Raw genomic sequence first — 26,336 nt, forward strand, 5'->3', positions numbered from 1 at the left:
CGAGCGTGTTTTAACTCCTACGGTGGCCGTATTATTCCAAAAGTACAACTTCGCCCGTGAGTGTTCCTTCCAGTGTAATAATAGTTTTACGTTATTTTGGTACCATTTCATTGCTAACATTAGCTATCAGGTTCCCAAACATATGCAAGCTAATGTTAGTAAAGTATCAGTGCTATCGTTATTCTTGTACGAGATTAATAGTGTAAGGCAATGTTTACAGTGTGGGAGAGAAGCAACGGAGGTTTGTGTTTTTAATATATTTCTCTGAGCAGTATGAACAATCATGTCAATGAACCGAAATTAGCTCTTAATATCTCCATCGTTTACACGCAGCTGTTCTAGCTGTAGCTAGTCTGTGTTACAACTGCACATGACAAAGCGCGAAAGACAGAGATATGTCCCTCTTTGGCTAATGTATTTTAAAGATGGAGGCGCAACATGACTGCCATCATTCGAGTGACTCGCTCATCATGTATTCTGAATGATTCTGAATGGCAGATTCTACGCTTACGAAAATACTTTGATTAGTTGGTGGAAGTAATTACACATGAATGAGTACATATTTGTGAAAGAACAAAGTTTTTTTTTTGCTAAGAATCAACTCAAAAAATTACACAATAGAGCTTTAAGGAAGTTTGGTCGCAGTATAAATAAGTATTAAAGATATATTTCTTAAGATTTTTATGAAACCAGATCCCGTCTTTGATACTGATTGTGGCTAGCTTTTGTTCCGCAACGGCTATAGAATGTATTTACATTGTGTAATACGTTTTCTATGTAGTAGTTTTCAGTGTTAGTGGCGGAGTCCGCCATTCCCGCAGTGGATTGTAATTGCCTACCTATGCACAAGAGATTCACAGGTAAAGACACATGTACAGTATTTACTGTATCCTCACGCTGTATCAGAGGTATATTTAGGTGCTGCTAATGCTAACCTAGGCTATATCAGTAACGTTCCACTTCCGGGATTGCTCCGGTGCCGCAGGAAATTCTGCCGGATGCATGTATGTCCGTTTCCTTCCGCTTTCTTTGTATTGGAATTCTAAACTCTGGTGGATTTATGGGGACTATTGTTGACTGCTCCTCAGATCTCTGCAGGGTAAATTGAGACAGCTAGCTAGACTATCTGTCCAATCACCCGCATGACTATTTTACAGAGGCTCCGTGCGGAGCTTAGCGTTGCCCATGACGATTGCGATTGGTTTAAAGAAATGTCAATAAACCGGAGCACGTTTTTGTCCTATCCCGGAATGCTGTGTGGAGTAGCCGGACCCTCCTCCGCTCCGTAGCGTGTGGATGGTCTGGCGAAGCAAATGCTATTTCCAACTGCTGAAACACAGGAATCGTGGCTGCTCGTCGGAAAAATGTGTCAACAGAACAAGACATGGTCATTTTTGCCATTTTTTGACAGCGGGTCAGTTTAAATAAGTAAGTAATGGAACAAGAAGTCACAGCTAATAGCTCTGGTTACTTAGCCAGACAAAAAAATAGGTCCTTGGCTTCTCCCACTAAAGTTGAACTCAACCAGTGACTTAGCTTTTTCCTCCAGAGCAGCTCTGCCTGTCAGAAATGCCTGCATAACTAAAACTCAAATCTGCTGCAACAGCATCCCTCCTGCTCCACGTTGTTGCAGATGCACAGTATACAGCCCACACACATTGGCTACAATTTAGCTCTTGCCTCAAACACCACCGCTTTCACTGCCTGTGATTCTGCTGCTCTCCAGTCTCAGAAAATGGCTACAAGAGAGAGCTCAAATGATTTCCCCTTTCATTCAGAGAATATGGACAATATTCCTGCAGGACTGATCTGGTCCTGTATTATCAGGGTCCGTCGGTTATGTGGTGTTAGAGAATCCCCTGAGGACAAGAGGCCTGGGTCGGGGTTGGAGACACCGCTGCTAGAAACTGAGGTACTCGGAGTTGACTTGTCCGTCTGGCTGTCAGCGTGGGGTTTTTGCACTTCTAGAAAGAGGTGAAAAGGGTTCGTATAGTAGTCTGTCTGGTGTGTTGGTGAGTGCTCAGATCATGTTTGCACAAGTATACACCCAGGCGCTATTTCTAGCTGAGGCTCCTGTATTTATACTGGAAAGATATATAGGACGGATGGATGAAATACTGAACAAAAAGTATGGTAATCAAACCAGCGAAAATGTGTATGCAATGGACCTGTTTCAAGGCAAGGTGGCTGGCTAACATCTCAACGTTTGATCAAATAGAGAAAGTCAGCAATAATTGAAGAAGTAGTAGTAGTAGTTGCTACGGTGGATAAATATCCAACAAAGCCTCTTGGATTTCTGGTGTCCTTCAAGGCTTTGCCATCCCTCTGCGTGTAGGTTTGAGGATTGTGAGGGTGGAGTCAAGAGGCCTTCACAGTGGAGTAACAGTATAAAAGCAGGTATTTGTGCTTTGTTTGATGAGGGCTGTGTCAAACTGAGATGTTGTCGAGTCTGAGGGTAACAGAGGAGAAGGATGAGGGGATAAAAAGGCTTCTCTGCAACCCACACTGCTGCAAGTGAATTAAACATCAATTCTGATTCTCAGCCAGCAGCTTGTTTTACATGAAGGTTGTTCAATTGATCTGTTGAGATTCAAATCAAACCATTGATTGCTGTTTCAAGGTTGCCAGTATCATTGTCCTCCAAGGATATCATCTTTGTACAAAGGCATGACTCGTTGACATAGCGGCATTGTAAAATCCTGTCATTTGTTTTCAATCACAAAAAAGGTTTATAAGCTACAAAATTTGCTTCACTTTTATCAGTCAAAAATGAGATTCTGGTCATTTTTATCCCCAAAGGAGGTTGACATAAAACATGCAGTATTAACATCAACAAAATCTGCCAGTCTTATGTGTGTATTGCAAGTGAAAGTGAGGGAGACAAAGGGTGGCGTGTCAGTACAATAAAAACATTTGCTTTAACAATATTCTCTGCAGATTTTTATACTTTTCTATTTACATATCTTTCTATATATATATATATATATATATACTGTAAACTGTGTTAGAAGGAAACCTCCACATATAGCTGGTTAGGCACATGTAGTTGGTTCTAAAGGGGGAATACAGGGAGGGGATACAGCAGTATATGTTGTTAGAACCACAGACAGATAAACAGTAGGCCTAAGGAGGATCTTACTTGGCAATTAACACCCTTGCCAGTTATACCCTGTGAACCTGACCCAGCACTCACAAAGAACTGAAGATTATAATCATTTGAAATTCTTTTTCACATGTACTGAGTCTGGATATGCCACACAGCTGTAGTTTCACACAATGCTATTATAATCTATCATAATAATACTGTAGTAGTTCACATTTGATATATGCTGTTTTTGTACATATACTGTACTCAATAGTCTCTACTAATCTAGAAATGTAGATTATATTATAAAATATACATCTCCCATTAAAATATCGCATTTTGCCAACACTTTCAATCCAAAGTTTAGAAAAGAAAAACAAAAACAGGTCATGCTTAGAGATTCTTGTATGTTGTGTTTTTTGTCTTTAAAATTGCTGATTTGGACTTTTCACTGGGCTTCATCACACACAGCCCTTCATATTCACACTATACACACGCATACAAGCCTATGTGCACCATCCATACAAACTACTTGAATTAGAAATATCTGTTCGGACATAAATAAATAAATAAATAAATAAGCAAGACCCCTTCAAAGCTTTTGAAAATCATGCTACTTTGTTCAGTGGAAACACCAGATAGTATGATTTCAAGAAATAAATAAAGAGGAAGGGAACAGAACACATAGTGCAACAAACCTACAGCATAATTCCATTCATAAGTAGTGTTACGTAATCTCAGCGTAATTACCAAACACTATCATGTTGCTTCTTTTCTATCATTTCATAACGGATGGTTTTCTCTCTTCGATTACTCTTTGGATAGGCTGTTGAGCGAGCTACGTTAACCTTTTGTTTCCTTTCGATTCAGAGAAATCATTTCCTTCTTTCATCAGCGGTGTGTGAAACTGAGAGGATTGTACTTCAAGTTAGGCGAGTGGATTCGGCTGAAGACTTTGGCAGTTCTCCCCCTTTTTTACTTCTTCGCACTTATGCAAACATATCATTGGGAAAGTCCATTCTAAATATTTCTAGAGAAGAGAAGGGAAAGAACTGGAATAAAGAATCTGATCTTCTTTCATGGCTGTTTCATCAGGGTGTCTGTTAATTCCTGACTGAGGTGGAAAGAACTCTCTACAGACCACGGTTGTTGGTTTGGGTCCTCATTTGACCACTTGGTGGTGGTATAGTCTCACAGTGAAATGGGGGCCTTTTCAGTAAAGTCCTGAAAATGCCACCAAAATATATTCCCCTAAAAATTCCCAGCAACTCCAACCCTTAACACTTGAAACTTCAGAGAGATTACATAAAAAGCAAACGGCTCTGTTTTTTGTTTGAGATGCTCTCGAGCTGTCAAGGCTGTGATGCTACACAGAAAGAGCTCCTTTTGGCAAACATGAGTGTGCACACTATGTACAAATAGCACTTGCACATTCAAACAGCCCCACTGCTGAATGCTGAGGGTAGTCGCTGGATACTCGGGACGTGAGGAATAAGGGAAAGAGACAGAAAATAGTTCTTTGACTGGGTGCCTGGGTGGACAGATGGCACCTGGGTGAAAAAGTGCCAGCTTTTAGTTGACTGACTATGCTTGGAGAATGTTCTTTGGGGATTGCCAACCATCTGACTTTAAGGGCATTTAAACTGATGGTGAGAAATGAATCAATGTTTATTCATCCGTACTGGTAGCATCAGTGAAGAGTGCGGCTATATTGTAGTTGATTCTGTTGCAAATGGCATTCAGGAGATGGCAACAGGGGAACCATAGTGATATTCTGTCATCTCCTCGTCTCCACAGATGTTTTATGCCTGTTAAGCCCTTTATTTTCAGTGATGAAGAAGTGCTGGGTAAACACGCACAGGCATGCTACTACTGCGTGAACCTCCGCTGACTACTGTTATAAAAGTGGACTGTTTTCTTGTTTGTCAGCCAAAAAGAAATTCTGAGTATTTTTTAAAAAAAGTCTAAAACTCATATCTGCTAGCTACCATTTCAGATCTAGGCCTCTGTGTCAGTAAAATGTCCATAGTTTCAAGACACTAAAATGGCTGTCATTGCTGTCAAGAAAAAGTGAATTTGCAGTAAGTGAAGTGATGGAGATGCTGAAGGGAGGGTGGCGGAGAAACAGCGATGACCTACAGTAGATCCAAAACTGGGCTCAGAGAAAGACTGAGATTGGTGTGCAGGTCAGCTTGGCAGGGCTGAGGTTGAGTGAGGAGGTGGGTGGGACACACCTCAGTCTTGTGTTCAGAGTCGAGTCTGGGCTTCTGGGATGTAGATCTCGATGCTGTCTGCGCTCTCAGTCGCTGAGTTCTGCCTGAAGGAGGCAGTACGCTTGGTCTGCAGCAGCCTCCTCCTCGTTTCTGTCCTCTGACGGTCCCCGAGGTCCAGGGACTTCTCCCTGATGGGTAGGGTATGTCCACCAATGCGAGGCACCACCAGGCCCCCCGACCCACCTCCGGCGCCCCCATCCCCGACACTATCGGCCCTGAGGCTGCCACTCACCCCTCCTGCTGGCTTCTTTGGTAAGGGAGGAGGAAGCTTCTTATCCTCCTAGCCCGGCAATGGTGATACGTATATATATATATATATATATATATATATATATATATATATATATATATATACACACATTTAAGATGAAAACGGACAGTGGATTTATCATGTCGGGTGGTGAAAAAAATGTTTTTGTATGGTTGTACAAAAGGGATCCCATGCAAAAAGTGGAGATATTGGAAGGAACAAACGGAATGACAAACCAAAGAGCAAAATCACCAACAAAAGGGTAAAATTCAAGTAAGGAACAATCACGGACCGAGACATGAAATGACAAATAACCATAATTGACAAAAAATAAGCAAAAAGAATCACCAGCATGCATCGGGTGAATTAAAGGAAATGAAATGGGAGAAGAAAAAAGGTAAACAAAGGTAATGTAAAAAGAAAAAGAAGAAAAGAGAAACAATTGTTAGTTTGTTATCAAGAATAATGTAGTTGATCAGTGAGTAGCCTAACCTTTATAGACCATCATGTAACAGACTAGTACTTTCTTCTGTCTGACCAGCTGCAATAAATGCAAAAAAACTGATATGCATTTTTAAAACTCCACCATGCGGTGAGCAGCTCAGCTCAGTTCCTCTTGCTGTTTTGTATTTTCACAGCCTGCAAAGTCGTGGAAGGCACGGCCATCTGCGCTACTCTTCTGCACATTGCCATCTTAGCTCTGGGGGAGTGCTGTAGGGAAACCATGGCTGTTTGGACCCCTGGGCCTCTCACCTTCTTTTCAGGTGGGAGCCTCCAACCAGAGTCCTTGAGCCTCTGGAGGTCCTGAAACTTCACCCTGACATCCTCTATGTTGAGCTGGAGCAGGTCCCAGAAGCCTGCCAGGTCCTGAGAGGTGGGCTGCGGGTATGCTGACGGGTCCTGGGGGGGGAGGCAGGGAGACAGGACATAACATATGATGGGTGACAAAGCGATATACAGTACAAGGATTTGTGAAAGAGAGACTAACAAACTTACACAGGACCTTTTTTTTTTTTTGCAACAGTGTTTTTGTGGTCAGGCAAATTTAGCCTTTAGTGACAGTGAATCTCAGCAAAACCATGCACCCTATGTAATGTGTGTTGTCATGCTTTTTGCATGCCATCACACACACTCACCACACTTTGTTGACAGAGGCGGAAGAACTGCTGGACTTTCTGAGACATGAGCATCTGGGCACTGCCAACTGCGTTTCGTATCAGCTCGAGAACTAGAGAGGAAAGAGCACACAAGTAGTTTTAGAAATGCAAGAGTCGTTCATCGTTTATCCTTTTCTCTGATCCCTTTCGATCCTCCTCCCAGACTCACTCTCCTCTGGCAGTTCATTCTCCTCTGCCTCTCTCTCCATGTTCTGGCACCAGCCCTCCATCCTCTCCACCTCTGTCTGCAGGAGGCGTAAGAAGAACTCTCCGTCTCTCATGCAGGGCGAGGCTCGGCCCGAGTCGGGCAGGCTCCGGGGGCCCTCCAGGGACGGTGTCCCTGCCCATGCTCTCTCAGAGGTGATGGGCAGAGGGGAGTGGGAACGTGGAGGCAGGTGTGGGTGCTGGTGGGGCCGTGGGTCCGCTGGGCAGGCCTCAGTGGTATAGCCACTCTGGAGAAAGTCCTGGGTTAACATAGGAAACAACTGTTGGACACATGGTATTTGGACCATTATTAATTGGTTAACGCATCGTCATTAACGGGTTCGTATCATATCGTACGAAAACGTATGCACAACAATTCGTATGATATCCTACGAAATTACAGTGAGCGCCGGCCGGTCACGTGACGACTGGTCACACTACAGTTAAGTTTAGCGGTCTTTACAGTGGAATTTAGCTGACAAACGGTTACTGTGAGCCAGGTAGAGTGCACCGGGAGGTCCTGGTCGTTTTAACGGCCGTTGCAGTTACGTTTAGCTGACAAAAGTTGACTGTCATGTGACGACGACAGTTAAGTTTGAGTACCAAAGTGAGTTGAGATTAGAAAAAAGATTGTGGTTTGGGTTACCCCCCCCCCCCCCCCCCAGAAGTACTCCCTGGGACACAAACACGTGTTTCATGGGTGAAAATCTTGTGTTTTCCCCTTAACTTCTTCAGGACACGAACTCCGCTCCCTGTGTTTTATGACCCACCCATCCTTCGGGCTCTTATACATCAGCAGTCATTGTGCTGCATGCAGTAATAAATATGTGGAATACATACTAATTCCAGTGCATTACTTTTCGTAACTATACGTACGAATAGTTCATGAGAACAGCCTGAATTGGCACAACTCATCCTCAATCCTCATGTCTACGTCTAGTGGCAATTCATCTCACCATAAGGTATCTGCTGATCTTCTTCTAATACCTACATCAACAAGGAATCACTGACTAAGGAATAATAAGATACAGTACGACAGTATTTGCCCAGCGTATCACAGCAGACTTGCCTCTCTGTAGGCCCATTGTCCCTGTGTGTGGACGGTGCGGTGGCAATCTGCAAACTGGCTAGCTGACTCTGGCTCTGACGAGTGCCTTTGGAAGGAACAGCCGAACTGGAGACTCTTGTCCTGCGTTGGCACGGCGATGCTGAGCCCGGGGAAGCCCTCGGGGTCCAGGTCGGCCTGCACGCTTGCGGTCACGCTGTTGGAGCGCTTGAAACGAGCCCGTCTGCAACACAGGGAGGCACAGCAGGCCCAGGGCCATCCAATCACACACAGTATCGCATGCAAAAGCATTACTCAAGTCAGTTTTTTCCTTCTAATGATTGCACATTCCTATTGGAGCAAGATAGCCATGCGGTCACTGCAGTCACTACTACTCACTCGGGTTGTGATAAGCCCTGCTAAATCCTCTGGCATATGACGCACCCGTGTGTGCAAATGTCATATCAGTGGACTCAGCGATGAGTGTTTACACTATTACAAGTTTAGACCCCACCTCCCCTCATCCTTCTTTGCTGTCTCATGAGGTGTGAGGTGTGATTTTCCGTTCTCGCACTTCTGTTTTCGCGCCCCCGACGTCACACTATCCTCCTCGATGGTTGCAGGAGGTGGGGGACATTGTTAACAGGTGCATGATCACACACTGCTTGGGGGTTCGGGAGTATGCAATGTCGCGAGTGCTCGCATGCACGCGTGTGAATCTGACCCGTAAGCCATGCTGGATATGATTAGAAGGGCTGCATCGTGTGTAAAAGTCATGTCGAGTGTATGATTTCCAGTAGTCATGGTTACAGTCGAAAAACAAGACATTCTTGGAACAAAGTCTTACTGAGTTCAAGCTGTGATGTCTGATGAAATGTTAAATGAAATAATAGGATCTAGCCTAGAAATCAACCATAGGTGGCTGCACTGTTGGACGCCCAGGAGATGGAAGGCTTTTTCAAATTAAATATTACAATTATTCACATAAATTACTGTGCAAAGACGGAAAGCTCTTGATGAAGCCACATATTTTGGGGCAAAGGAAAGTAAGCAAATTAACAAATGCACAGTTTGCGAGATTGTGTCTATAATTAGGGCAAGTTAAATGTCAGGCAAAATAAACACACTTCAAGTTGGTAAGAGGTTTCAAAGATAAATACTTGTTCCCTGCTTTGATTTCTAGTTGTGTTTCCATTACCTTTTGTCATCTTCCACTTGGACTCCTATAGAGTGGACCTCTGTAAGAGCTTTGCCCTCTGCGTCCGAATCTGACAGAGTCTCTGAGCTGTCCACCTGGAACAGAAGAAGCCACAGATCACCACAGTCAGAGCACAGAGGTTTTTGCTGACCCTAAAGACACGATACACAACTGGAATTGAAGGAATAGTTAGACATTTGGATTCTTCATTCTTCATCATTCGTTATTGGGGCTTAGATGAGAAGATCGACACCACTCATCATGGAGAGTGGTATCAATCTTCTCATCTAACTCTTGGCAAGAAAGCAAATTACTGGATTCCCCAAATGTCAAACTGTTTCTTCAACGTGTACCTTGTGTAATTGGGATTGTACTTTGATTAGTGCTGAAATGATTAGTCAGTTGATCAAATTGAGTACTTTGGTATCACAAATCAAGCAGTTTGAAGACAAAATTGTATCCTTTTTTCTGACATTTGTAGACTAAAAGATTACATGACTATACTAGTTAGTTGCAGCCCAATTTTGTCCTTTCTCACCTGTACAGCTATGGATGGCCTCCACTTTCTCCCACCACGCCCTTCGTCCTGCCCCCCAGCTTTACACAGCACTATGCTGTTCTGAGGCAGAGAGACTGACTTCCCCAGGCTGCCCACGACCCTGCCGTCCCTCTCCCTGGCCGGCCTTGGTGGCCCTTCCAGCAGACTGTCAGCCGAGCTGCTGTGTTTGGCCCTCACTCCAAATCCCGGACCCACTCCGTAGGGCACCAGCTCCCGCGAGCCCCTGACCCCATCAAGGCTCTCTGCCGAGTTACTGTGCTGCTGGAAACGTCCAGGGCCTGTGGCGGTGTAGTAGCCTCCTCTGGAGGAGCGACCCGAGGGGCCGTCAGAGCTGCCCAGGTCCACGGAGTTGCTGTGCTGCTTGGGGCGCCCGGGACCTGCGCTTGAGGCCAACTGTCCGCTGCTCTGGAAGTAGGCATCCTGGGTGGACTCGGTGCTGCTCTGGGCTCGCACGGAGAGTGAAGACTTGGACATGCGAGGTGGAAGTGGGGGAGGAGCACCTTTACGATAAGGAAAGACTGACGTATCAGAAGAGCGGGAGAAAGGAAAACAGAGGCATAGTGGGCTGTTAGAAAATGGGTACTATATCAACAGGGGGGATACTTACAAAAGGGACAGACTGGAAGGAGAAGGTGAAAGGAATGTCAAAAAATGAAAAGAGGGAGATTTGTTGACATTAAAGGGGGTAAACCAATAAAGAGAGAAAGAGAGAAAACAACAAAAATCATTAAATAATAATGCCAATGCAAGATGTGACAGAGAGAGTCATAAACGCAACTCAAAAGCTCTATTACTTTTCACCCAAAAATCAGCTATTATTAATTTTTAGTGAGAGGTATGGAGCGATGTGGTGGAAAAAGACAGACATGACAGATGTGACAAAAGAAAAACCTCTTCGCTTGAGCCAACTTGCTAACTCTGCTTCTTAGGAAGGTAAAGCAATTTCCTGAGAGAGGTATTAAACTGAGAAGAGCAGATTCTGTCTCTTCCTCCTCCCTCACAGCTTCGTACAAACGTACATATATGCACGCATGCGCACCTTTTATTTTCAGTGAATAAAGGATCACACTTTAATGCATTTCTTTCTAAGCATCTTCAACACCAACCAGCTTGTCACAGTTTACAAATATCCTGAGCATGAAGCTCTAAGCTCCAGTATGGGAGCATGCATGTATGTGGGTGTATGTGTCTGTGTACTGCACATGTGTGTTTGGTAGTTGATGTATTTGATGATACAGAGTGGGAAGGCAAAAGAGTGAGACGACACCAGGAAGAAACATACTGAAGACAGATAGACAGAGAGAAAGCAGCAGCTGGAGACGCTGAGCTATCATCATAATGAGCCCGAGAAACCTGCGATCACACTGGGGAGGGTGATGGGATAGATGAGATACAGAAATGACAGAACAAAGAGCATGCACAGTAACATACACACAAGTCTATGCATATAGCATGCACGCATATACACAGACACAAGGAAAGTGCTGCAGAATGATTGGGTGAAAAAGTGAGATCACAGAGATTGAAGGAATAGAGAAGAAAAAAGGTTAAACATTAAAAATGGATTCACATATTGCACGCAGCTGTGCAATGTGTGAGTGTTTGCATGTGAGTGCATAAACTTGCTCTTTTTTTTTTCTTTTTTTTTTTTTTAGAGGGAAGCAGACACAAGCTGTCATCAAATTCCAATTCCTTCTTACACTGGCTATCATACTGTGTCCCCCACCAGGTTGCCACCACATAAAAAAAACAACCACACATTCTTCTAACACACATGCAGACACCACAGACTTGTATTTATTGGTACGCCACACCACACACATGCACACACTCACCGGCCCCAGCCTTGATGCTTCCCTGGGGGCCCGACATGGAGAAGACAGAGAGGCAGTCGTCGTCCTGGGAACAGCCGGCCTGGATGGCGCGGACGTAGCTGTGGCTGCGAGTGCGGAAAACACCTGGAAGGTCCAAGGCCTCGACGGCTTGAGACTCCACTTCGCCGAACATGGTCTCACACACCGCCTCGAACTGACGGTTTAAGGTGTCTCCCAGCTGAAGGACGAGAGGGAACATGAGAGAGACATATTGCTATAGTCAACTTCAACTTAAATTCCCCCCCCCCAAAAAAAAAAAAAAAAAAAACCTTTACAAATACATATATTCACACAAATAAACCACACTGTGTGTTACCTGTGAGCTGGTCAGAGAGCGGGTGTAACTACGAGAGCGAGTTTGGGTTTTGGGTGTAGTTCGGCTGTTGGGGTAGGAGTCTGTACACTGCTTACACGAGTACCTAAATTAAACAAATAATACACATAATCAGCATTAATGATGACTGTAACAACCACAGTGTATAACGACAGATTAATATGATCAGGCTGTAAAATCTTCAGCTGTGATATTTTAGTCCAAAACTCAATGCAGCAACACACATTTAGGTAACCACGACTATCGAAGAAAATTTCACTGAGTCATTTTGAGTGCTGTAACGCTGCATTCGCATTCCCATATTCATTCATTCATTCAACCTTTATTTATACTCGAGAAGTCATTAAGGGGCCCTGAATTACAATGACATTGACACAAATTACAAAGACGAAAACAAAACAAGACACAGAAAAGAAGCTACACCATAAGAAAATTAGAAAGACACTTGTTTCTGAATTGGGGAAAACTCCAACGAATCAAATTAATACTACTATTTGTTCATCTTATTTGAAATAATTCTCAACATTTTAGTAAATTTGGTTTTCATGTTGGTTATTCAGAAGTGCAGTTAATTCTGTCAAATGACAAAGCCCAAGTTGTCAAGGAACCTATATGAAGTTATCCACTACTGTATACACGATAAGGACATGAATGCTACTTTTCTATTTCTTTTTTAATACAGCTAAATTAACTGTGCTGATGTGATAAAAGGTTGGATTTGTTATTGTTTGTACTAGTGTTGGGCAATTCTGTAGCAGTCTCTCATTCTTTGGTATGTGCTGTCATTTCCCTTTTTATATATTTTTCTCAATATTTTAGCTGAATGTCCTTGAGTTGATTAGAGGCTTATTCAGACCACCTGTTGCAGGGTGTGGGGAGGGAGGACTGGCTCCTAAATAAGAATTGAGAGCAGCTTTGTACATTTCCTCTCTTGGCCAATCAGGGTGTGACAACGCCTTTCTATAGGGCTTGAGAAAGGGGGGGAATTGCACACCTGGGGCTCCTTGAGTTAATGCAGACCTTATTTTAGCAGATATGACAGCCAGAAACTCTGCTCTTTTAGGTATTTTTGAGACTTCTTTGCTTTTCTGATAGTGGGTGGTTTTGAGCATTCTGAAACCTAGCTTGAGCATTCGTGCAAGAGTTTTTGCTTGCCTAACAATAACCGAAAGCCTGCAGGCTTTTTGTTGTTGATTGGTTTATTTTCATTGAAACCCCTTTTATACACCTTTCCTTATTATCAAAGAGACATTTGTCAATTATTGAAGTCATTTTTTCATCGTGAAGGCACTTGTGAGATGTATTTCTCCAAATCCTCATCCTAAAATACTGTGTTTCCGGACGATCAGGAATATCTTAAAGAGGCACTCCACTAACGTTGCACAATGTAACTCGGCCTGTGAAAGCAGTTATATAATATCCTCTGTGGGGGGAGCTTTCTAAAGTCTGAGAAAATAACTCTGATGATGTCATCAGGGTTATTATCTCATCTTAAAGACTACAGATGTGTGGTTTGCATTACACACTGAATGTGTACAGTTTGCAAGACAAATTTACAAAGCAGGGAGGGTTGAGACAAATTACAAAAACAAAACAACAGAAAAGAAGCAACACCATCCTAAGAAAAATAAAGAGACACAAACTTTCTGTGTGTATCTATCTATCTATCTATCTATCTATCTATCTATCTATCTATCTATCTATCTATCTATCTATCTATCTATCTATCTATCTATCTCTTTTCTTTCAATAATAATGATAAAGCTTTCGTTTTTCCTGCCCTATCAGGTGCAACAGAGCTAAAAAAGAGGAGAGAGCTAATCAGCCACATAAACTCAAACACCCGTGTGGGTTGTCAGGGCCAGACGTGTGGTTTGCATTACACACTCAATGTGTTTGCAAGACAGATTTACAAAGCAGGGATGATTGAATAAAAATGCTATTGAGTTGCTTTATGGGATCCATAGGATCCAGTGCTTTTAAAGTCCCTGAACTTTATAGAAGTGCAATACTAAATCACTGTAGTGTCACCTTTTTAAGAACTTAAAAATGTATACTCCTGGGTTTTTGTGTTAAAATCCAGGTTTTCTTCTCTAATAAAACCCAATGTAAAGATTTTAATTAAAGTGGCAAATGGTATGTATTTGATTCGTTTTGTAATGTACTGTGACACTTTTTTGTCCATACCGTCTACCCCTTGTTTGAACCCATGGGCCTTAACACCATAAATGAAAGGATATTAAAGACGTATCAACAACAATAGAAATGTCCTTCCATGATAAAATGTCAGCTTTCGAATGGAGCAAACAGTTAGTAATCTAACTACAGCTACCTGAACATGATAAAAGCCAGAAAGTGGCAATCTGGAGTGGGTATTAACAATACTTTGCACTGAGCAGCATTAGTAGCAGGAGGGCCTTTCACCATTTATATAAACACCCCATTTGTGACATTTGACCTTTGATCCATGCTGATGGATCGTCTAAAGGCCTCCCTCTGGGCGATCAGGGTGGACTTAGGCGAGGCTTTTGGGCTGGTGTCGGAGTCAGCACTGTCATCATCACCCATGGCCTTGATGTAGCTGCCGCTCCGCATACGACGGCATGGAATCTCCCCTCCGATGTCTGTTGCACCCCCACCGCCATATCCGCCTCCCCAGTCTTCTGAAGGGACCTGAGGCACAATCACATTCACACGACCATTTGCATAGTCATAGATTAGAATAAAAAAAGACAGGAGGATTATTCTGCAACTTCAACATACAGTGAGTATGTAAGTGTACAACCATGTAGAGTATATACGTGGTCAAACGGTTTTGATAAGATTTTCTGTAAATGGATTAAACACTGTTAAAATGGATTACAAGTAAGTAGGCATTCTTCTTCTACACCAACTGTTAAGGGAAAAGCAATTGATCACAGTGTGAATAAATTAGTTTTGAGATATTGAAGATGTCACCGCACTTGGCAGCGACTTCCCAATATCTGTTAATAAAAGTCAAAAGACTTTTCAAAGCGGAAATAAATTTCATCAGTGAAAAATATTTCACACCTTAGACAGAAGGAGAGTGATTAATCAGACAAACAGTCATGGCACACGTGCACCCAGTCAACACATCCACACATAATAGCTTAAGCATGCTCATGCACACGATAAGCACGCACGCACGCACGCACGCACGCGCGTACACAGGAAATGATGTTTGAGAAAGCGAGGAAGAGACAAGGGACTTACAGAAAGAGAGAAACTCTGACAGCTGGAGAAACACTGACACAGAGAAGCAGAAACAGCGTAAGCCGACAGACCAAAGAAACCAATGCACAAAAAGGCGAGTAGACAAGCAGAGTGGACAGACAGACAGGAAATGTGGCAGAGAGAGAGAAAGACAGACAGATGTACAGGGTGGCAAAACAAGAACCAGAGAAGCTAAATGACAGACTTAAGCAGAAAGAGAGCGGGAAGACGGACGAAGGCAGATGAATGAGAGTCTGGTAGTTACTGGTATCAGAAATAATGAAGCATCACCAAATTGATGTGGTCTTGGGTTTTCTGGTTTTGCTTTGGTGTTTCTAATATTTTAGAAGAAGGCAAACAGTATGAACAGCTGACAAGACAACGTATGAAGTAGAGGGTGGGCCCTGATGAGAGAGAGATTATCATGTGTTGTCACACAGACGACGAGCAATGTGTGGTCAAAAAATATGGATTTGAAAGTTTTTAAAGCCCCGTTTACACAAAGGGAAGACGCAGATATTTTCCTGCGGTTTGGCCTCTCATTTACACGAAAACCCAGTTTTTATCACAGAAAACGATTATTTCTAAAAACTCCGGCCAAAGTGGAGATTTTGGAAAACTTTGTTTGCACGTTTGCATGTAAACTGAGACAAACGGAGGTTTAGGCAGCCGAGAGAGAGAAAGAGGAAGTGAGTCGTTGCTGTTGTTGCTATTTTCGGGATTCTGATTGGCTAACGTGGGCTTGAGCTTCTTGTTACACTGCCACCTACAGGTGTGGCGTGCTCTTAACGACATTGACGGCATATATACACGGGTACATGTAAACGAACACTTTTCTGAAAATATAGAGGTTCTAAATGTTCGTTTATGAAAATAGCCGGCCACGTGTAAACGTAGTCTAAGTCTGTAAATTGTGTGCAATGTTTAATTTAAATTGCAGGCTAGTTCATTCACTGTTTATTCGTTCATACATATATTTGGATCGGATCGCGTTCTTACCTAATGTGAATCAGACTCTATGCACTCGGAAGCAAGTTTTATTATTATAATTATTTTTAGGGGGGCTGAGATGAAATTCAGGGGTGCTTGAGCCTCACTAAAAAGGGTCTAAAATCACCACTTGATGAGTTATGCCTTTCACATTACACACATTCATTTGATCCATTGTAAATAAAACAAAATACTGACAGTGCAGCTTTAAATGGCATCCCAGCAGATGTGAATACCGATCAACCTTGTGCAGATAATTCTATTATAGTGGAGGACCACTCAGTGTGATATGTAAGTGTGTGTGTACCATTTGATCCCACTTTTTTCCCAGTATGATGAAAGTTGTACACCATCTAACAGGAAGCAGTGTAACAGCAGCTGCTTGTGCAGAAAGACCCCTCGATCTTTCAGTTTTTGCAAATGCTGTGAGGTATGCAGTCTCACACAAGCATGATGTGACCAAATAAACACACAAACACACACACACACACACACACACACACACAGTCAAGGCCCCAGGGTTTGGCATCCAGCTGAGTGTGTGTTTTTAAGGTCATCACTTAAAAGATGATTCAGCCTAATCTCCCGATCCCCCTGGCCTTCTACTATCTCTCTCATTTTCTCATCCTGCTCTTTCTCTCCTCCTCTCGCTTTGCCCCTTGGCTACCATCACCTCCTTTATCTCTTTTCTAACCCTGAGCTTGCTTTGCTATCTCTGCATCCCTCTACCTTGCTCTCCCCGTCTATCTTTGTCTCTCTCTCCCTCGCTGTTTCTGTCTTCATTTCACTCCCGCTCCATATTCTGGTTTTTATCATTCCTTATCTATCAGACACAGGCTGAGGGGAAGGGAGAGGCTTAGGGAATGGAGAGCGCCGGGTTCTGATGCCGCACCTTGTGATTGGCAATGACACCATGGGAGAAAACCTTGCACGTGTCCCTTTGACTCTGACCACAGTAATTCAGACTTGTGAAGATTCACTCATTTTTTTTCCCCACTTCGAGCTGCTTCACTTTGTTTTTGCTTTTGTGCGACAAATTTGAGCGATGACCCAGTATGGACATGTATGTTCATGTTACAAAATGCCAGTTGGTAGCTTGGCAGTATGACTACTTTTTCCTCTCTCTGACTTAAAGGAGCAGTCATGGGATATTGAAATTGATTTGAAATGTACTGTATTTGCACTGCATTCGTTATGTTTCTGTTCAGAAGAATCACTGTTCTCTACTTTTGAGATTTTGCGATGGAAGTTGGCACTAACTTTGGTGATACTGTCACATATGACAATATTTTACTTCAATCTCTTATGCCCTTATCCAGTTTTTTATCCAGTTGGGGTTGGATAAGTTTAACTTTTTTTTTTTTTTTTTAGCAATGACATATCATTGGTATATGTTGATATGGTGGAAAAAACAGTAGATATGGAGCAACACTGGAATTCATTTGGAGTCATGTTTCTGGCCACCTGATGAATGTAAGTCCAATATTCACTCTGTTCTTTGTTGCCACTAACACCTGAGGGACATATCTGGCTCTTTAGCTGCTAAATGCTCCACTATGTTCATCAGCTAGCCACTAACTGTGGAGGGCAGGTAGCATACAGTTGTTTTTTTTTTTTGGAACAGTGAAGTTGTGGGCTATAAAACCAAAACAATGAGCTGAAAGATGCTATACAGCTCTGTAGAGATGAGAGCAACTGCAGATTTGGGTGATAATCTCCGTGGTTTCATCACCACGATTGACCGCTTACAAGTAGACATGTGATCCATTGTTAGTGTAGAAATATTTACAGCCGCTTTAAAGCCAGTTGTTGAATGCATGATGTCTACTTTACATCTGCACTTGTCTGGCAGCAAAAGTTTTCAATTTTGCTTTCAGAGAACAAGGCTTCAGGTAGGAGCTGTTGCTTCAATAAGGCACATGTGCCGTGCTGCTGTTTGTCCTGAGGTCTGGTACCGGTGGAGTAGACCTGAGCAGCTCTATATCTTCAGCTCCAGCTGTCTGCTCTCAAGCCCTGGATCAATCTGGCTGACTTCAGCACATCTAAGCACAGCACAGGATTCACTCCACACACTGTCTCCACCCCTGCAAGTGACGCCTAGAGATATGAGAAAAGCTGCTGTGGGGAGGTTCATTTCGTGTCCTGAGGTGTGAATGTGATGGTAGCCAAAGGCACAGAGGCAAATTGTGTGGTGTTTGTCCTTTGAAAACACTAACACACACAAGCCTGCTCTCTCTGTCTCTTCTGTCAGCAGACCTCAGCTGTGTCTAAAGGATAAGAGTTGGAAAAACACCAGGGACTCCTGTGGCTACCTGCTGTTTCCGTAGAAACACAGTGGCACATCTACCTCAGCACAGCTGGAGGTGTGTGTGTGTGTGTGTGTGTGTGTGTGTGTGTGTGTGTGTGTGTGTGTGTGTGTGTGTGTGTGCGCTCTTTCAGCTGACTTTGTAGGTACGCTGTAACAGACATTAGCTTTTCATTTCACGGAATCTATTCATACAAAATGAGAAAAAGGGCAAAGGGAAAATTGCATGGGGTATCTTAAGTGGACATTTAACCCTTTGAATCCTGGGCTATTTTTGCTCAGTTTTCTCATTTCACATCATATTTTTTTACACTAAGAAAGTTTTATGCACTTTAAAATGTTTGTGTTTTTAGCCTGTGTGTGACAAAATGAACAGATAGACAAGAGTGTCAGTGTCCCAGGAACATATGAATCATGTGGATGGGACAACATTTCTCTTAAAATTTATTTAGAGTACATTTATTTTCATGCATTTTCTCACTCTTTCTTCTTTCAATTGGGATTAAAACATTTTCAAGTTTTTGGCACTACGGTTCCCACCATGCTTTGAGTAATGCAAACAGGAAGTGTTAGGTTGTCAGTCAGCTGTTAGCTACAAATGAGCCCCATTTCTAGCCTAGATTTCTTTACATTTAGGCAAATCTGCACCATGAAGTCATGCTGTATTAGCTGCTAGCGCTTCCCCTTAGCGTTGTAAACATGGACGTATAGACAAACTATCAAATTGATTCATTTTGAAACTGAAGAAATAGTCCAAATTTGACAATTAACATGGATGATCTAAAGTTATGAGAGCACTGTTTTAACAGGTCTTTGGTGTTTTTTGCCCTCAACGTCTCCTCCCAGGCAACGCGGCAATGGTTATGTTTAGGGTTAAGATTAGGGTTAGCTGCCTGGAAGGCGCCGTTGGAGGCAAAAAACACCATTGAGCGTTTTAACATGAGTTATGGATGTTAATCCTTAACGGACATCTCTGGAAAGAGTAGCACACACTCCCAAGTTTGATTTAAGTTATGACGCAGAGAAGAAGGTGTGAAATGTTTGATGAAAAATGGAGCTGGAGCTAAGGGTTCACCTGCATGAGACATAAGACAGGTCAGCATTGAGCAGCAAACAAAGTCACCCGCATATTATATTCCCAATGTACAACACACAAATAATAATTGGTTGACATGCAAGCGTACACACACCTGCAGGTAGTGGAAGGTCCTTTCCTTCAGCTTACTCTCCAGGGGCACAAGGGCTTTCTCGTAGCCTCCTCCCCTGGCGGAAGGGTACACCTCTCTGGCCTGACTCACTGTCATGGCTGACCAGGTGCTCCTCTTCAGGGAGTGGCCGTGGTGCCCATGGTGTCCCCCTCCCTCATTCCCGGCCAGAGCCATTGTGGTGCAGGCCATGCACTCCCCAGGTCCTGGCCCACCACCACCACCCGCACCCCCACCCCCACCCCCACCCCCACTACGCTCCTTGGGCCTCTTCATGGTGAGCTCCTGGATGGCTGCATCCAGGCTCTCGTGTCCGCTGGGATACCCACGTCTGCCCCCACTGACCAGGAAGCTGCTGTCGCTGTCCAGGTTGTCGTCAGAGCTCCACCAGCCTGCCGTCCTGCTGCGGTGGCGTCTGCCCGACTCGTGCCGCGAGTCTCCGCTCTTGCTTCGCTCTCGAGACTTGCTCCTCCTGGTAGAGCGAGGCTGGTGACCTGAATAGTGGCCTCCGCCGTCCTCCCCTCCACTCCTGTGGCCTCCTCCTCTCTCGCCACGGTAGTCCCCACCTCCTCTCGTGCCATTGTACTCCCGTTTGGTCGGTGCCTCCAGGGAATGGGACTTGGCAAAGAGGCGCTGCACAGAGTTGACCAGGTGGCGGATACGCGAGGGGCTCTCGCTGCGCGGCTCAGCACCCCCACTAGTGGTGCGCTGGTACTGCAGTGTGTGGAAGCCATCAGGATGAAAGGGCACCTGCTTCTCAAACTGGTCTATCAGGTTTGGGGGAATGCGGTGCATCTTCCCACCGTGGCCTGAGGACAGGCACTCTTCGCAAGAGTCAAACGACTGGAGAGGTGGGTGCTGGTTGGGGTGGGAGCGGGGGAAGGTTCCCCCTCCAGAGTGGCTATGGGAGTGGGAATGGTGCCTCTCCAGCGCCAGGGCCTCAGCCGGACCTCCTGGAGGGTAATAGTGGCCATCGCTGTGACCCTGGTAGTATTCTCTGGCTGGGCCGTCACAGGCCTCAGGCGCGCAGTGGCAGGGGCCTCCTCCGCCACCACCGGAGGAATGCTGGGACATGCTACGGCTGACATGGTACCCTTTCACAGGCGCCGGGGCGTGGTGGGCCGTCCGGGCCGAAAGGGGGCGCTGTGGGCGTGACAGGGCTGCACCGGTCTCACCTGGAGGCACAGAAAGAGTAACAATCGTATTAACAAAATTGTATCCGGGGAAACGGGTGAACACATTATCAAATAATTGAATCAAGGGTTCAGTCTTGCAATCAGTAATATTTTACTGTCTCATTACCCAGAATAACTGTGAGATGATGAGTAGGTGTCGCTGATCACTTCAGTGACTCTTCTGTTACCTCAATAGCTGCTGAGATTTCAAGCTTTCTAAACAGGTGAAATAATATACACTTAAGTCTGTATTGTGTGAAAACAGTGGTATAATCCTTTAATAATATGATTCTGAGCAGGTATAAATACAGTAACTTATGATTGATATCTGCTCTCTATGTGTCTGTGAGACACAAAGGTGGGAGGTGCAGTTTAAGGGTAATTCATGGTATGACTTACAAATGAATCACAACAAAAATAAATGGACTTTGTAGATTGATGTCCAGATTGTTTTCTCTCTTTTATCAAGTGGCCTGTTAAATTGAAAGTGAAAATGTTTTTTTCTTTTTCGGATTAACATTTTTATTGATGTTGCGCTTCATTTTTTACCCAACCAAAGGCAAACAATAAGCAATAGTGAGCATTCATCCCGCAGCTCTCTTCCCCTCATTCATAAGGCTGCTGGACTGATAAATCAAGAATATTAGCCTTTCTTTCTTTCTCATAGTGTCTCTTCAGTTTCTGCCTGGCTCTCCCATTTAGCACCTCTCGCTCCTCTCTCCTGTTTATCGTTACATTCATCAGCCCGTGCGCTCCTTGTTGTCCGTGTCTTTTTCCTCCATCCATGCCCACAGGGAGTCTGGGGGCATTCACATGATTTACAGCTGAGGAAAACACAAAAAAGTGCGTTTATCGATCACCTGCATCCTAATGCAGGGGAGATAGAGAGCGTCGGCAAGCATCCAAGCGAATTCACAAACCTCTGTGCTATCAGTTACAGAGTGAATTCAATGTGTGAGTACCAGCTGAACTATAACACCATTTACAATGTGAAGGTACCAGGCAGAAACCAACCCTGCCGTTGCTTTGAAAGAACAAAAAGTGCACAAGAGGATGGGATCTTCTCCACAAAACAAATGCAGGAAATGAAATCAATACACCTTTCCAAGCTGCAGCAACAATGTGGCACAATGCAAACCTTATCACCCACACATTCTGCTTGCTGTAAGTAAAAGTAAACAGAAGAAAACCTATCTGTGTATTGCCTTTCTTTTCAGCACATGGATATCAACTGAGATTCCAAATGTGGTAATCATGTATTTTATTGGACTGGCATTAATTGCTGCTGCAGTAATCTCATCCTCTATTAACCATGTTCCCAACTAACTATATAATGAATTAAGGGCATGCAACCTGCTTATAATGCACACAAGCATTTCCTGCCATTTCAAAATTTTATTAAACTGAGATGAAATTACTCAATGGAACCGCTCGGCTGGATGGGTTTCACTGAGCTCCTGTGAGTCTATTTGCGCTCGTGTTTGTCGGCCTTCACACAGAGATGAGAGATAGGGGACAGATGCTGGGATAATCATTAAATAGAGCGTGGCCTGTTTGCCTTGATTGGCTGAATGAGAGCTGCCACCCATGCTCACCCACATCCAGCCGTGTCATTGGTGTAGCCGTGACAACGGGCCTCTCGAAGTCAGCATCCCACCGTGGACAGATTTTTGACAGCCGTGGCACCTGGGTGGATGGGACCGCTTTTTCTTTGCAGGCTAGGCAGAGCTAGGACTCACTTAATTTAGAAGCGCACTACAGTTGACAGTGTGTCTCCTAGCAACACCAAATGTCAGTCAACCACTGTCATAGGAAAAGCCCACCCAGACGCCTGAAGTTTAGATACAGTGTCCATAAATATGCCTATAAGTTTTATTCTTTTTTGTGTCATCATAGTTTATATTTCCTTGCACGAAAAGTGAGGACATTTCCACTTTCAGTTTGACTTTAAAATTCTTAGAAATAAAGAAAAAATTATATATATATATATATATATATATATATATATATATATATATATATATCTCAAATAATCTGGTGAGATGGATATTTTTTGCAGTGTGTCATACTTGCATCTGTGTGTCCCTGTTTATGAATAGACCGCAAAGTGAGCTGCGCTGCTCTGCCTGGAGGAGTAAATTAAACCATGTTCTGTTTATATATTAAGTCTTTGGCTTTGGAGCAGGCTGCTGGCTAGGAGCTGTCAGTCACAGTGACACCCAAACACACATGCCTCAACGTGCGGTTGCGCTCGCGCGCATTAAAAAAAGACACCCATGTGCAGACAGACAACTGAAAAGATATAGAGAGGTAGAAAAGACGCAGCTGAACGTTGGCTGTCTCTTTCCTTTCTTTCCTTCCCTCGAATCCATCTCTCCATGTCTCCCTCTCCTCTCCGTCTCTCCTCCTGACCTACTTCTATCCATCCTCCAGTCATGTCTCTCCCTCCCTACGCTCTCCTCCTTTCTTTTTTTTTTTTCTTCTTCTTTTTTACCAGTCTCTTCTCTTGTCAGTCCGTGTGGCTCTCTGCCTGTCAGCACTTCTCTGTGTGGAGTTAATAACAAAGTTTGTTTCCATGCTTCATCACTTGGCCTCTACTGATCTATCTGTCATCCACCGGTGTTCTCTCTGCTCCATTTCTTGTAAGATAATTAAAGTGTTACAGTATTATGTACACGCGTTTTATACACCAAATAATAGAAGATTGTTATGTTTTTGTGTGTACGTTTTCAGGGATCTCTTCTCAGAAATCTGAACGTACTGCCACTATTTGATACTTACTTCCTTCCCTTTTGCACTCCACATCTTTTTTTTCTTTTTCTATATTTCAATTCCTCTTTGGACAACTCTCTTCCCCCTCCTCTCTGTGCAGGCAGGAATATTGTGCAGCTGCTCAGTAGGGAGTTGGAGCTGTACAACATGCTGTCGTTGTTTAACACTGCTTGGCATCAACCTGATTGTTACAGAGGCTTCAGTCTGGAGCTGCTTCTTTTTAAATATTTATGCGATCATGGCAGCTGCTCTGACCCACTTTGCCAACAGCTGAGTCTGCCCTCTCTCTGCCATCTCTGTGAGTTGTGGGTCAAAGTGTGTTTCACATCCGTGAGATCCTGTAAATTCAACAACTGAAATACCATAATGATAAACGCATTTTGATATATTTTTCCTCACTTATAGGAAATGTTCTTGTGTCTGGAGTCTGGGTCAATGTGTAATTTACTTGAGTCAATGTTGGAATGTATGCCGAGAGGAAGCTGCACATTCCTCTCGCTCATCTGATCAACATTTACTGTATATGTGCTGTGAACTTGGGATGTTTGAGAAATGCTTTTAATTACTTGTGTGTAGTCTTTCTGCTCACGCAGGTTTTCTGTAGGGGGACTTTAATTCCCTGACATGCCGGACAAAAATAATAATAATAATAATAATAAAAGCAAAACAAGAATAACAAATAAAGTGAACCGTAAACATATACCAATATACAAATGATCATAAAAAACAAATAAATTTGACATGTCCGGAAAGGAGTAAAAAGAAGTATACACTCATATGGTCCTACCTCTTCTCCATAACAATTAACGCAATATTTATCATGTATACGACTTACAAACAACCATTCAATCAGATATAACTGAAACAATTAACTCACATTCATCCCACCAATCCTTCCTCATCCCTATACATCTTAAAAAATGTTTTTGTGGATCTACATTTTATATATATATATATATATATATATATATTTATATTTTATATGTGGACTTTGTTTATTAAAACCTTTCCACAAATTCACCCCATAAGTTGAAATAAACATACTCTTCATAGTCTAAATCACAACCCCTCTCTCTGTCTGAGAACATTTTTGTATGTTCTTTTTAAGAGGAACATTTTCTACTGTAATGTTAGTCAGTTCCAAAGAAGGGAATGTTTGCTTGTTTGTATGTTTTGATATGCCTTTTGAGAGGGTACATTTACATTTTTTTTTGTCAAAGTACAATTGAGTACCATTCAGCTCCAAATTAGGGGAGATTGATGCCACCTGGGTCAAATTGGCACTAATCCCAGAGATCCTCCCTGATTGGCCACAGGCAGCAGGCAACAGGGTGTAAAAGGGTTTGGAAGACAACAAACTTGTTGGCCTGTTGTTGTTTTTTCACTCTACAGGAACATTGAGGAAGGCCAGTGTTTTGTGTACTGTTAATGGTTTGTTTTTTTCTCACCCTAACTGAACAAACCTAATGACATTGGTTTTTTTTTTTTCTTTTTGTGGCCGGTGAATAGATTTTTTAAATCTGGGAAATCAATGCCTGCATGCTTGTCCCTTCTTCCCACTCAGTACAACAAATGCCATTACAGATTTTGGTGGACAGAAACACCTTCATATGATTGGAAGTGACCAGTCAGCTGATTGCCGCACAGCTGTAAACAAGCCAGTGATCGTAAAGCATCAATGAACTAGCGGATGGTAAAAGGTGTCCCTTCCAGAAAATGAAAATCCATTGTAAAATATTGAGACTGTCCTCCCTCTAAAAACGTTTGTTCAAGCAGCAATTACGACTCATATTTCCGTTTAGAGAGCCTAGTGGCGGTACCCTCTAGTGGCCGTAGTAATTATAACAGGAGCAAAGCAGGAAATAAGATGATGAATAAGAGCGAATGATTCCGCGTAAGGAGCTTGGATGGGGTGGTGGCTGGGTCACAAACAAATTTCAGGAACAGGAATTTCACCCATGAGACTGGGGTTCATGTTCCGTTTGGAAATACAAGTAAATTGCAAGTTTTTTTTCTTGTTCATGCAACAAACAAAACAAACAGAACAAAGGGAACTACGTCACGTTCTGCGTCGTGTGCGTAACCAGAAGTAAAGTAACGTAACAGATTTGAACCCAAACCACAATCTTTTTCTAAACATAACCAAGTAGTTTTTGTGCCTAAGCCTAACCAAACTGCGATTGTTTCACAATGTTAACGGCGAGTTTGAAACCGCAACCATTACGTTCTCTGGTTTAAATATGAGGACAGAAAACGCCCCTGTGGTTCTTCTTTCCTGCCACCGCTAGGGGCACTAATTCATGAAACGCTCCGGTGGGTCGTATTACAGGGTAGGAATTAACATTCCATATCTCGTATGGTTTGGAGGACTTGTTGAAAATATTTCATGTATATGCTATGTCAAAACTATTTCAACCAGGAGAGACTTCATTGCAAATATGCAAAAGGTTTATTTGTTATATATGCACAATATGAAATGTACAGAGTCTTTGGAGATTAGACTCCATCGCTATTTAAATAATTTAAGGGGTAGAGAAGCCATGAGTAGGCATATCCCCAGATGGAGTCTAGACACTGGTGGTGGTGAAGGGAATACCCCTCTCATGTCTCAACACAAGGGTTAAGTTTGTCTTTGGCGTATTACCAATACGTTTTTAATCAGTCTACCTACATTAA

At 43.2% G+C, this 26,336-nt stretch overlaps 1 protein-coding gene across 2 annotated transcripts in view; it reads right to left on the reverse strand.

Moving 5' to 3' along the window:
- Positions 1 to 1,953: 1,953 nt before the first annotated feature.
- dlgap3 (discs, large (Drosophila) homolog-associated protein 3) overlaps positions 1,954 to 26,336 on the reverse strand; it is a 146,115-nt gene continuing 121,732 nt past the window's right edge. The window contains exons 3-14 of one of the 2 annotated variants that reach the window (XM_035993003.1): positions 19,699 to 20,888; positions 14,438 to 14,652; positions 11,962 to 12,064; positions 11,607 to 11,823; positions 10,379 to 10,390; positions 9,751 to 10,271; positions 9,213 to 9,307; positions 8,039 to 8,258; positions 6,935 to 7,229; positions 6,745 to 6,836; positions 6,362 to 6,508; positions 1,954 to 5,638 (exon numbers count right to left, since the gene is read on the reverse strand). In XM_035993003.1, coding sequence (XP_035848896.1) covers positions 5,333 to 5,638; positions 6,362 to 6,508; positions 6,745 to 6,836; positions 6,935 to 7,229; positions 8,039 to 8,258; positions 9,213 to 9,307; positions 9,751 to 10,271; positions 10,379 to 10,390; positions 11,607 to 11,823; positions 11,962 to 12,064; positions 14,438 to 14,652; positions 19,699 to 20,787 — 3,312 coding nt within the window. In that variant the 5' untranslated portion in view covers positions 20,788 to 20,888 and the 3' untranslated portion in view covers positions 1,954 to 5,332. Of the gene's footprint in view, positions 5,639 to 6,361; positions 6,509 to 6,744; positions 6,837 to 6,934; positions 7,230 to 8,038; positions 8,259 to 9,212; positions 9,308 to 9,750; positions 10,290 to 10,378; positions 10,391 to 11,606; positions 11,824 to 11,961; positions 12,065 to 14,437; positions 14,653 to 19,698; positions 20,889 to 26,336 lie in introns of both variants that reach the window. The other variant, XM_031323075.2, reaches the window with a different exon arrangement.

Source organism: Sander lucioperca, chromosome 16, assembly GCF_008315115.2.
Source record: "Sander lucioperca isolate FBNREF2018 chromosome 16, SLUC_FBN_1.2, whole genome shotgun sequence".
Lineage (NCBI taxonomy): Eukaryota > Metazoa > Chordata > Actinopteri > Perciformes > Percidae > Sander > Sander lucioperca.